Consider the following 14,185-nt stretch of genomic DNA (forward strand, 5'->3'; position numbering starts at 1 on the left):
TCTATTTAAAAAAAAAAAAAAAAAAAAAAAAAAAAAGGCAAATAAAAAAAATGAGATTTTTTTTTATCTTAGAATTTTGTAAAGCTTCTCAGTTTTCTTAATTTCATTGAAGGGAGTAAAAAAACATTTAGAAACTTTATAAGTGATTAAAATGTTTCATTAAAACTGATAACACGAACAAATATTCAGTACTAGTTGGAAACAGTTGTTTTAAATAAATATATATTAGTTGGAAACAGTTGTTTAAAACATTTACTAAATTTCATATCAATATATACTGAAGTTTAGAGACTTAATTTAAATTGTTATGGTCATTTCTGTTATGTAAATTATCTACTACTTGGAGAAAAAAAAATGCAATTTTATTTCTTTCATATATTAATCAATATTTGAATATTGATCACAAGATATTTTAATGCGTGAAAAAGTTAAAATTGGTGTAAAATAATTTTTAGTAAATAATTTAATTTAAGAAATTTTTTTTTTCTGCCTTTGAAGATTGTAATGCTGGGTATGGGGCAGCCAAACCAGCTGCCGACATTGCCCGCTTTTTATTGAAACCAACCGAGAGCTCTTTTTAGTATCCTCGCTGAAATCTGAGGGTTTATCTGCCTTCCCCCAGCAGAAGATGTTATTTTCTAAGCAATGAGTTAAATATGCTTTTCAAGAATAAAAAAATGCTCAAGTAGGCTATTATGTATATAATACACTAAAACATTAAAGAAAAAATAGTATCAATTAATTGTATTGTGAACAAATTGAAAATCATGTAACTAAAGTTTTATTGATATAACAGTTAAAGACAATATTTACTAAATTTAAAAATAATTTTATTGCTAGTATATTTTTTGGTTTTTATATGTGATGCTTTAAGAACTCGTAGTTACTATTTATATTTTGATATTCAAGTACATTTTAAAATAGATGAAAATACACTAAACTCCTTAACGATGGTCTGCAATCAGATAAAAAGTATTTGGAATTATAATCATGGTGAATTTATAAGCAAATTACATCTCTGAAACAGACTCATCTGATAACTTAAATGATCTATTAAAATATGTAAAGAAAAAATATCCATCACACACAAACTTATGTGTATGTTGTACAAATAAAAAATAATTTAAGATGAATTGAGATTGATTAAAAAAGATGGCCAGATAAGTATGAATTACAATTTTACAAAATAAAATGTCCTTTTATTATTTAGTCCTGATCTTCCAAATATGCAACATTTAAGATGTAATAAATAACCGTTGAAATATAACAAAAACATAAAAATAATAAATAAAAATTACAGTATTTACTAAAAATATTAGATAATAGAAAGAAACAATGTAAAATAATGGGGAAAATATGTGAAAGACGACAAAATAAAATTTAAAAGAAATAAAGTACAGATAAAAAAAAAAAAAAATCTTAAAACCCGATGCTTTGGATTGGAGTTTGTATAATACTTTATGATCAATGCAAAAGTAAAAGATGTCAATCGTCAAAAAACTGCATACAAGGGCACACATGTTTAGTATTACCTACTGTATTGATTTAATTCATGTTAGGTATTAATGTTTGGATGAATAAGATGGACATTTCATATATTATAATGTTAGTCCTTTGGACACAAGGATAACTATTCTAAATCATCAAATGACCTCTACTTATGAATAAGTAAAGGTTGTGTTCTCCATCGTATTTATTTAAATTTTATAAGCCAAATTACAACGCAATATTTTGTAAAATAAACATTGATTTAAAAATTTATATTTCGGCGTAATATGCCATCATCAGAATTTAATCTATATATTTTTTTCTCATCATCATGGTAAAATGGAAGAATACAGTAATATAGAATCCGCGGGTTGCTCTTCGACAGTGATATTTTCTAATGTCTGGAAGATTACACTTGGTGCGCATGATATGAAAGTCAAGTTTGTGTTCTCCATGATATAAGTGTTGTTTAAATTTTAAAATAAAATGTGTATGATATACATTTATAAACCAAACGTGCGCCAAGCGTAATCTTCTGAACATTAGAAAATATCACAATTGAAGAACACTAGGATTCTATACTACTATATTCTATTTACCACATGACAATATATATATATATATATATATATAATATTCTGATGATGGCATATGTCGAAATATTAATGTTAAACAAATATATGTTTATACAAAATATTGCATTCTAATTTGGAATCTACTCAACTGCATATATTACAGTTTTCCTAATTGCCCTAACATTTCACCCATAACTTGAAAAGTATGTATGTACACATACCATGTTATAGTCATGATCTATTTTTGTTTTTAATTAGTCATTTTTAAATTTTAAGTATAACTCGCCATAAAGAAAAAAGAATATATATATATATATATATTACTACATTTAGTAACAGAGGTTTATAACAGTTGTGCTTTATAGGAAAGGGGGAAAATAATTTAGTTAACATTGTCATAAAAAAACAAACAAAAAGAATCAAAAAAAAAACTTGCAAAGTGGTGTAGGTAAACATGAACAATATCAAGTTAAGGGATGACAAAAAGAAACAAAAAGAATGAAAGGTTTAAAAACAAAACTTTTTTCTTTCCTGCTTTCAGCTAAAAACTAGTGTATCAATGAAATTAGTAAAATTTACTACAATAGAAAAATTATACAGTTTAAATGTGTATAAATAGTTGTTAGAAGACATTTAAGTTTAATCTTTCAATCGTTTATCAACTACCAGCTCAAATCAAAGTGGATTATGTGCTGATGTCTCCTTGCAACTCCCAAAATAGGTGTTGTGAGAGAGGGTTATGCTGAAGAGACAAGGTATTTTTATAAAATGACCTGTTACATCCTACCTGGGAAAGGGAGGTAATACAAACTTTTTGGTTCAGTTTGAATGCCTCTTCATAAATAGCAATAAATTCACAGGACTAAACTGCAAAGTGTATATAATAATATCAAGAGAAATATTCGCTTTTTACTGACAAAAGAAATGAGATGCAGCATTATCGAGTGCCTATTTTTAAATTGTTTGCAACCATGTCTCTCCAATTTTGTCATTTAAAAAATTTTTTTTTATCATTATTCCTTCATGAAAACACATAAAATGAAAAAAGGATGGCGAGAGCAGTAAGAAAGCCAAGGAGGGAACAGTGAGAAAGAGAGAGAGAGTAAGGGTGGCGCGCGCGAGAGAGAGGGTAGAGAGAGTAGGAGTAGAGAGGGGAAGAGAGAGAGAGTAGAGAGGGGAAGAGAGAGAGAGTAGAGAGGGGAAGAGAGAGAGAGTAGAGAGGGGAAGAGAGAGAGAGTAGAGAGGGGAAGAGAGAGAGAGTAGAGAGGGGAAGAGAGAGAGAGTAGAGAGGGGAAGAGAGAGAGAGTAGAGAGGGGAAGAGAGAGAGAGTAGAGAGGGGAAGAGAGAGAGAGTAGAGAGGGGAAGAGAGAGAGAGTAGAGAGGGGAAGAGAGAGAGAGGAGAGAGAGAGAGTAGGGGTAGTGAGAGAGAGAGAGAGAGTAGGGGTAGTGAGAGAGAGAGTAGGGGTAGTGAGAGAGAGAGAGAGAGTAGGGGTAGTGAGAGAGAGAGAGAGTAGGGGTAGTGAGAGAGAGAGAGTAGGGGTAGTGAGAGAGAGAGAGAGAGTAGGGGTAGTGAGAGAGAGAGAGAGTAGGGGTAGTGAGAGAGAGAGTAGGGGTAGTGAGAGAGAGAGAGTAGGGGTAGTGAGAGAGAGAGAGTAGGGGTAGTGAGAGAGAGAGAGTAGGGGTAGTGAGAGAGAGAGAGAGAGTAGGGGTAGTGAGAGAGAGAGAGAGTAGGGGTAGTGAGAGAGAGAGAGAGTAGGGGTAGTGAGAGAGAGAGAGTAGGGGTAGTGAGAGAGAGAGAGAGTAGGGGTAGTGAGAGAGAGAGAGAGTAGGGGTAGTGAGAGAGAGAGAGAGTAGGGGTAGAGAGAGAGAGAGAGAGAGTAGGGGTAGAGAGAGAGAGAGAGAGTAGGGGTAGAGAGAGAGAGAGTAGGGGTAGAGAGAGAGAGAGTAGGGGTAGAGAGAGAGAGTAGGGGTAGAGAGAGAGAGAGTAGGGGTAGAGAGAGAGAGAGAGTAGGGGTAGAGAGAGAGAGAGTAGGGGTAGAGAGAGAGAGAGAGAGAGAGTAGGGGTAGAGAGAGAGAGAGATGAATTAAACAGATTATTTCAAACAAAATGAACATAAAGTCTATCAAAAACTATTTTACATATTTTTTTCTGGTTCTTACCCCAGTTCTGCTAGGCTTGCTCAAATCGGGAACTTTTTTTAAATGAATATTTTTGCTCCAATACTTTTTGGGGTCTGCAATTATTACAGACGGTTGTTGATGACAACAACAAAACTTGTTACTGCATTTTTCACACTGACGTGCAGGTGTTGTGAGCAAACGGGGAGTACGTCGGCTGCTAAGGTTGTATGGGTCCAAGCTATGGCATCGGCGAATTGGAATTGTTACGAGGAAAGTTTCATCTGTGTTCGACCTTTCTTCATCAGAATTAGTGTCACTCTTTGTTATGGATCGTGGACTTAGAGACCGCGCTCGTTTAAAGAACTTCCAAAACGAAAATTTGGACATTGCTTTTGGTAACTAGAAAGCCATTTTGTGAAGGTTGTTTTGCTTTTTTTTTTTTTTGGTAAATATTTTTTTTTGCGAAATTCGAAAATAAAAAAAACAAAAACAAAACCAATTTATTTTATAGATAGGATTAAGAGAAAATTATTTCGTAGTTGAAAATTACTTTTTTTTTTAATTCAGAATTGTACGGAGAAAATTAAATGGAGAATATTTAAAAAGAAACTTTTTGTCAAACAATGCACAGCTTTAAAATTTCAATGAGATTTTAATACAAAAAAAAAAAAAAAAAAAAAATTAACCCTTTTATTTGTATCAACATGTCCAGCTGTTTTGAACTGATAAATTAAACAGTTGCAATTTAATAAAAACAGTAAAAAACAAAAATTATGTCAGCTCCTTAATTTCTTCTTTGTAATAAAAATTTTTTTTTTCTCCTTTTTTTCTTTTTACCCCCCTTTCTTCCAATTTTCTTATGCATATGTCATCGAGGTCTTGTGACGGAGCATCGTAGGCATATCTTCCAGGGTGGTTGATAAGGAGGCGGAAAAAACAAAACAGAAGATATAAACTGTTTGTCACAGGGAAACAGCCTTTCTTGGTGCAGCCACTTGTTTGTGAGGAGGGATAACATCTTCAATTAAAAAAAAATTTTTTTTTTTTTTTTTTTTAAATGTCTGAATAAATGATCAGTAGAAGGAAAGAGAGAAACTGTACTGACCCAGACCCACAACGGAACACAGACATGTGTGAGTTTGTTTTGAAGTTGTTCACTTATAGCATAAAAATATGATGTGGGTTTTTGTACCCCCCCCTCCTCTACAATCCACATGTGGTGCCACTTGACGGGCAAATAGTCATACTAGCAAGGATAGAATCTAAACTGAATGAAGGTCGCCCCCCCCCTCCACCGCTCTACTACAAAATCAATAAGACAGAAAAAGTAGTTGGTTGGTTAATACTAAACCTACTATTTCCACCAGACAACACCAATAACACTGATGGCAAATATAATACCAAACCTGGTCGTCATCCTCGACAGTCAACTAAGCTGATGATAATTTCAGCCAGAGGCATCAGATAGAGAGAGAGAGAGAGAGAGAGAGAGAGAGAGAGAGAGAGAGAGAGAGAGAGAGAGAGACAGAGAGAGAGATCAGTTACTTTTATGTGCTGCATTTCCCATTAAGCTAGTGATCAAATCTTTCTTATAATAATTAGGTGAGAGTCCAAAAGTGACGTAATATTGAATAGATAAAGCTACTTAGTTTCGTAGCAGAAGAGAAAATATATTTTCCCCTGCTTCCACACGTGGGAGAGAAATAATGCGTAAGAGAGCAAAAGAGGGAGACTATTTCTCATACACAACGTTTAACACAGCACAAGGTCTGACAGGTCTTGATGGAGAAGGTGTTTATACCAAGTAGAAAATAAAATAAAGATTTATGAGACGAATTTCACACTCTTGATACTCTTTGGCCTGGCAAAGACCCGATTTGAAAAGATAAAAATTTAAATAACAAGCGTCTGTCTAGGATTGTTATTTTATACAGCTGATCAACAGTCAACACACAAAAAAAAAAAGAAAAAAAAAAAGCTACAACGTATAAGGCATAGAAATGCAATTGTCTTACAGTCTTCAATGTCAAACAATTCAGTTTCCATATATGTAGAAAAAATATTAAATATGCTAAACAATAAAGACTATATTGACTCGAGGACACGATTCACTGTTTAGTATATACATCACATAATGAGAAGTATATATATATATATACACACACACACACCCCATGTGGAGAGGTGTGTTTATAATATATATATATATATATATATATATATGTAATAAAAAATAAAAATTACAATAAGTTTACCAAGGTCATCAAAATGGTAAACTTAAAATATATTATAAATATTAAAGAGTTAATATTTACAAGTAAAATAAGCCCAGCCAGATGTAAAAGCTCAATAAAACCAAAAAGGAAATAAAGCTTATAATATGAACAAATTATTAATAAAACATGTTAAAAGACATTTTGAAAAAGAGTTAAAAACATATTTAATTTTAAAAAAGGAAGCACAAGATAAGTGGATAGTCCTTAATCTGATGAGAAGGAGAGTATTTCTTCGAAACTCCGCGGATTAAGGACTATCCACTTATCTTGTGCTTCCTTTTTTAAAATTAAATATGTTTTTAACTCTTTTTCAAGATGTCTTTTAACATGTTTTATTAATGATTTGTTCATATTTATATTATATATACATCATGTGGTGAGAAGTGTGTGTGCGCATGTATATACACACACACTTTTCACTATATGTATGTGTATATATATATATATATATACATACATACGTACACACATATACACACACACACATACATCATGTGGTGAGAAGTGTGTGTGTGTGTATATACACATACAGTGAGAAGTATGTATGTATATATATATATATATATATATATACACACATACATTTTTCACTATATATATATACATATATATACACCCACACACACTTTTCACTATATATATATATATATACATACACACCCACTTTTCACTATATATATATATATATATATACACACACACACACATACACTTTTCGCTATATATATATATATATATATATATATATATATATACATACACACACACGTCATTTTCTTTATTTACGTCACTTATTTACTCTTACTCTCTTTCTTCCACTCATAACACTGCCGTCTCTTGCTACTTTTCATTTATCCATTATTCATCATCTAAAACATACAATTTGCAAGCAAGTAAGCAAAATTACGAGAGTCATTATTCCATGTGACAAAATTTAATGGCCATGTGTGAAATACTTTCGACTCATGAAAGTTCCAATAAGTGTAACCCATCTTTACCATTATTGCCTATTCTTTTGCATATCTTGTTTTGTTACATGTATCTATACACTAAAGAAAGAAAAAAGAGGGTAACTCTAACATGCTTTGCATTGGCTACAACAGCGATACCAAGATTACCCTTGATCCTCACCTAATAGTTTGGAGTATTGAGCACTATTTTTTGAGTGTTTGGTAAGACTCAACCTAGAATTGAACCCTGGTCACCCGGATGATGATTGCATTTTCACCCCAAACCAAGACAGTACCACTTTGATGCAAAGGCCTACTATCTGGGACATAATTTGTAGGGGCACCATGTAGGGAGTTGAGCAGCAAGATGTCTGTTTACATTACACTTGAACTTCTGCATGTCAGTACAGTCGGGAAAATAGGAACCCGGAAGGAAATTCCAAAGTCTAGCAGTCCTAGGAAAGAATCTGTTAGAGTAGAAGACTTTCTTACATCTAGGGATTTTTACTGTGTAGGGGTGGGATTTTGCTGCTTGTCGAGTGTATTTCCATCAAGGGTCACAAGGAGCATCCACCATTAAAATACTTGTAATTTTAAAACACTAATCATTATGCCAAAAGGGCTGGTCAAATAAATATAATACTCGAATACTAGCGGGACCTGTGGAAATTTCACAGGGGACTAATTCATATGTAATATATTGATGTTGACATTCTGTAGATGTTCAGCGTAAATGGAGACGCCCTGATATTATTGTAGCTATTTTGTTAAAACTGCAAAAGTGTTTATCCAAGCTAGCAGGGACACCTGGCATAGCCAGGCCATAAAATTTCAATTCTTGCAGATTTCATATATATTATTGTTGTGGTGGCAACCACTTATTTTCATATGCGAATAACATAACACTACAAAGACACCCTAAGGCCAACCTAGGCTTGCCATTTATAGTGTTATGTTATTCGCATATGCAAATAAGTGGTTGCCACCACAACAATTATTATTATAGAGTTAATGTTCTATCGATTTTTATATATTATAAAGTTGCGATTTCAAAAATAAAAAATATATCTATATGACTTGGGTTCATCAGCTGGACTTGAAACCGAATCCCAAACTTATATATATATATATATATATATTCAGCTGTAATCAAAACCGAAACTTGTGAAAAATTCTTGATAAAATTATTTATAAAAAAAAAATAGATTACTAAGGTGTCATCAGCTATAATCGAAACCAAAACCCAAATTATGAAGAATTCTTAATAAAATTATTTATAAAAAAATTAAATGGTTTGAGTGCCATCAGTTATAATCGAAACCGAAACCAAAACTTGAATTCTTGGTAAAATTATTTATTACAAGAAATGGAAGTACACAACAATTAAACGACCCGGATGTAAGCATGACACAGGGAACAACAAACACGCTATCATATTAATAAAGAAACATGAGTGAGGCTACAGAATATAAAACCTCAATCATCTAATCGGATAAGTTAATGACTTGATGAGATCTGGGATGGAAACACGATTGCATTTTTAAAACAATTCACCATGTTTTTTTTTATTGAACATTATCAAAATAGATTTTGGAAAATTTTCAAAATATATTTAAATGTATTTTTGATATAAACGCTTCCTTTCAATCTCAAGAGACAATGGACATCCCCTGTAAGAGTGCTTGTGTGAGTATAGTGAAGCAAGGGTTGTGCAATCCCAAAACGCATCTCTCCTGACTTGGCATAGATTGAGTTCAGTGACAAGGATAAGTTAAAGGACAATTGGAAATAATGCCGAGATAAGTTGGGAAAAACGGGTACTTGTTATTTGGAATATTCGGATTACTGTCATCGTGAGATATCGTTATCTTCACAACAATTCAGTTGACTTAACCTCTGACCTTCAAGTGTATCTTGTTGAACTATTAATTATAAATAATAGATTAAGTCACACACAATATATATATATTAAGTATATAATTTGTAATAAGTAGTCATGTTTTCGTGATAAGTAGTAAGATTGTTTATCTAAAAAAAAATTTTTTAATTAAAATTAATAAATAAAAAATGAATAATAAATAAAAAAATAAAAGAAATAAAAGAATAAAAAATACAAATACAAAAATAAAAAGGCCCCCAAAATTCACACTAGAATTATTCACAAGGACCCGTGGCATAGTGGATAAATTATTTGATCAATGACGTAGCAACTATTTTTGCTGTCCGAGGTGGTCGTAAGATTTACATATTATGACCTTAAAAACTCATCTTGGCATACAATTTCAGATATTTATTCATAGTTTTTTTTTTTATTTTTATTTTGTTTTCTATTTTTACCCTCTCAAAAGAAAAAGGTCAAAAGTTACATCGAGTGAAACATTGTGAAAATAACATTTAAGACGAGAACATTTGTCAAAATAATACAAATTATCAACCCTCATCTAAAAACTTCATAAGATTGGTGTTCCTATTTACAATGCCTCCCCATGGGATAGAGTTAGACACCAGAGTCGTTTTTAATATGGAGAAAAAAAAAAAAAAAAAAAAAATTGTCTCAGTCGTGAAGGATTGTTCCTACACTGAAAGAGGACAATAAATTGAACAGATACTACATTTTGATCTTGGCCCAAAGGCCAACAACAATATTGGTGTTATTCCAGAGTTTTGTACAACTAATGAGAATCTTATCTCTGCTACTATTCAATCCATTAAGAATTTATGGATTCATACATTTTAGTAAAAATTCCGCAATAGCCCAGACAGAATTTGAACCTAGTATGCCATGTCCAGAGCCTGCACCTGTAACCACTTCCACAATGATACATTTTAGACATACATATTAATCTTTTGTTTTATCTTAATCTAACAATTCATGAATAGTGATATATCCAGGTAGAGGCAAAGTAGGATGATTTTTTTTATTTTTCTCTCAAAACAAAACATGAATTTTATCCCTGATTAAATTTTTTATAAAGACATCTAGTATTTACACTTAGAGAGATTTATTTATTTTTGCATTAAATTTTTAGTATTAGTTTCTATAGAACGCTGCATTTTATTTATGTATTTCACACCAGCAGTTTTTATTTCTCTTTAAAGATGGTCACTGATATGGTCACTATGGGTGTAACGAGATTTATTTTGTCCTTGAAATTTAAAGAGAGGGTATTTAAGTGATTTTAAAAATCTCTACATTTTTTTTCCTTTTTCAATAAAATAAATACTGAATATTACATTAAGATCAGATAATTGTGTCTAAAATAAATTTGGAAAGAAATCCAGCATTATTTTTATAAGGAAACTTGGATACATTTTTCTTTTAAACTTTCCAGTTTGAGGTGATTGGTATTTTTTTTTTAAACACTTTATTGATTGAAATATTTTATATGAATAATAGTACAAATGTAGTCAAAGCATAAATTTTTTACCGCTACATTTTTGAGGTAATGCCATGTCAGCCGGTATTCAAAGGGAAATATCAAATTCACAAGCAATCCCCAGTCACACGTATAGCCCAGTCTAGGGGGTAACTTTAAGGTTTTGCTGTTCTTGCAGGGAGGTGTCAATATCTTCCTACATACAGTGTTTGGTGTTCTCAAAAGGTCACCGATCTGGTAGTGACAAGTCTCAACTTCAGAGATCTAATGAGAACCGATATGTCAACATGTCATAAATATCTATTATTAATATAAAGACTTTCAGGATTTAAGCTCAATAGATGATAATTTTTAACTTGAGTGCCTATATAAATAAGTTGGATTCCATTAATCATGAGTTTCTTCACGGATCATTTCGTTGACACTTAAAATAGAAAAGGAGGAGGAAAAAAATAAATAAAAAGGAATGTATACCTCTATTTTTTTTATTTATTTTCATTCCAATTTTTTTTTTTTACAATCTTTAAGAAAGTATATTTTTGTTGGCTATTGAATATGGCATCCAAGGAAATAAATGGAAACTAATTCTGCACCTACGTATATAAATGTTTTGCTGATGTGAGTTTTATTTATTTATTTTTTTACTTGGGAGTCACCATTTATCAAGGCCCGAAGGCCACTTGAGGATAAGGGTTATTGAATGTAAGATGATAGTGTAGTAATTGTTAATGGTGTAAATTGGGTAGAATTTGATTATTTACGAGGACGGCTCATCAAGAACTTGTCTATGAAAGCTACTGTATATTCAACAGGGAAGCAGGACAGTGAAACAGCATTCTAAAGGCGAGTAGTTCTGGGAAAGAAACTTAGTTCATGGAATAAGATTAAGACACAGATAGAGAGTGGGCGAAATCATATATAGTGGTTGTAGCTAGTCGGGTGATTTTTTGTGAAAGTTTAGCAAGGGGGGTGGTCCATAAATTGAAGTTCGGTTGAGCACTTGTCATAAAAATAATGAGAGCAGAGAGAGGCTTGTAGCATCTCTTCTGTGGGGAAAGAGGTTGCCGGGAAGAGAAAAAGGGCATCATCTAGTTTTCGAAGCGGGTTTTGAACTCTATTAAAGCAGGATAGGTTGTGTAAAGCAGTTTCTTCCCAGATATGGTAACAGTACTACATGCTGGTGTTTTGGATATGATTTTATCTTTCATTCTGATTAATTACACTCATAGAAAAAGCACCCCCCCCCCAAAAAAAAATAGGATAGATAGCTGTATTTTGGCTGTTTATGAAATGGTTTGTAAAGAAATTATCTCATCAGAAATAAAGACATGGTTACTGCAATCAAATTTCCAAAGCAAAATTGCGTACACACACATGATAGATAGAAATGAGGTTAAATGACAATTAGAAAAGATCTATATAAAGAATTTCGCATTTTACCCTCAAATGTACTTAATGCATATAAATTATACAATAATGGTTTAGAAAAAGTCTATAATACTTTGATTGATGTCAGAAAGTGGATCTGAAAAACTATTTGTTGTCAATTGTATTAGAAAATAGAATTTGTCAAATACTCTCTTGTGTGTGTGTATATATATATATATATATGAGGTTGTTGCAACAAAATCTGAAACCAGAGCAGACCAAGATCACTGCTGATATAGGTTATCATATTTCGATCTGCCAAACAAAACAGGCACTGGTTACTTTTACTGAAAATCTCATGGCATGCTTATCATGAATACCTCTAAGGGGTTGAGAAGGTCAAAGCGGTAGCTTTGATGAAAGCTCAACCATGGGTTCACCGGGTTGCTGAGGTTCTTTTTGAAGAAGCAGAATGACAAGTGGGTCTGTAAATCAGGGCAGTTCCTGTCATGAAGCATACAAAGCTTTTCTTAATCATGGTCCTAGGCTTCATCTCCAGCTACGAGGTATGCCATCATGCTTCCATTCTTCTTTCAAAAGGGTCTCAGTTACTGCCAAGATCTTTCAGGAGATGCTGAAGAGTGTAATGAAGCCCTGGATGGACAAGATCATTGACAGACGTTCCTACATCTTCCAGTAGGACACCACTCTTACACACAAGGTGAAGATGATCCAAGCATCATTGCTCAGCACTGGTTGTTAAACATTTTACCACTCTGTGGCTATTTTTTTTTTTGCCAGTATGATTGAGGTCAAGACCAACAAACACACTCACAACAGTCCACTTTCTAAAGGTTGCCATCATTGATATATATACCAGAACAGTCACCAAAGCATGCAACTCATTTCATGTCTGCCTTGAAATGGTAGTCTCAATTGATGACAGTTATATTGAAAAATAATGTAACTTGCTAAATAAACTGTCAGGTCTCTCTGCATATACAGTTTTTTTATTGTATATTTTTATTATTTTATTTATACATATTTTTTGTCAAGTGTCAGATTTTGTTGCAACAGCCTGTATATATTCCCATTAATGTTACTAATTTTTATGATATATTGACCAATGTGTCTATTGGCCTTCTTCAGGTATGTTTTTAATTCATGTATTATTCAATGTTATCGATTGATTTATATATAAATTATTATTCTCATCTTGAGTGCAATATTTATAACATTTTAGCTGATGTAACTTTTGACTTTCTTCATGTCCAAAATTAGGATTCTGAATAGAATTGCTATATAAAAATTTCCAAGTTCAACTATTAGCTTCTCAAGTTTGCAAAATTGTACCCAAAGAAGGTTGAAGCAAGTGAAACAAATAGAAATGCGAATAAAAAAGACACAAGAAAATCATAGTTCGAATAATCCAAATGAAAAATTATCGGGCCTTATCAAAAAAAAAAAAAACAAAAAAACATAGGACGAACAATACCTCTGAAAGCAAGAGGGCATATCAGTAGAAATGTAGTAAAATAAATATAACGATAATAGTCCAACAAAAAACTTAATACTAAAAATTAAAATAAAATGAATTTCTAACTGCTTTAATAAACAACGTTTTGTAAAAACTCATCTAATATAAAAATAACTTTATTTGAAAATTTAGAAAATCAAATTTTTTATTAAATAATTAAAATCATTCTTTTCCGTTTATAGAACAAGTTATCTTTTTTTTTAGTTTTTATTTTGTTAGTGGTATTGAACATGTAGAGGACAAAATATACACAGATGTTAACGATTGTTGTAAAGTCTATGAAATAGTTGGCTTAAAAGAAAAAAAAGAAAAAGAAAAAAAAAAAAAGAAAAAAAAAAGAAAAAAAAGAAAAAGTGGTTTATAGAAAAGACTTAAAAAGATAGACCAATTAGTCAATAATGTAGTTTAATACTGTAGGGAGTTTGATACAATTAGTATTTTACAAATAACCTCATCAAAACAATCTAATTATAAATTTTGAAAAAAAAAAAAA

General features: G+C 31.8%; 1 protein-coding gene across 3 annotated transcripts in view; it reads right to left on the reverse strand.

Annotated features, from left to right (window-relative positions):
• The window catches only part of LOC145279739 (uncharacterized), a 454,893-nt gene that overhangs the window by 274,357 nt on the left and 166,351 nt on the right, over window positions 1-14,185 (reverse strand). Inside the window, exon 1 of one of the 3 annotated variants that reach the window (XM_080131039.1) lies at window positions 4,224-4,865. The exons of the other annotated variants lie outside the window; for them this stretch is intronic. Coding sequence (XP_079987165.1) covers window positions 4,224-4,571 — 348 coding nt within the window. The 5' untranslated portion in view covers window positions 4,572-4,865. Of the gene's footprint in view, window positions 1-4,223; window positions 4,866-14,185 lie in introns of those variants that run through there. 3 annotated transcript variants of the gene reach the window in all.

Source organism: Euprymna scolopes, chromosome 7, assembly GCF_053919585.1.
Source record: "Euprymna scolopes isolate OS-2025 chromosome 7, ASM5391958v1, whole genome shotgun sequence".
NCBI lineage: Eukaryota > Metazoa > Mollusca > Cephalopoda > Sepiida > Sepiolidae > Euprymna > Euprymna scolopes.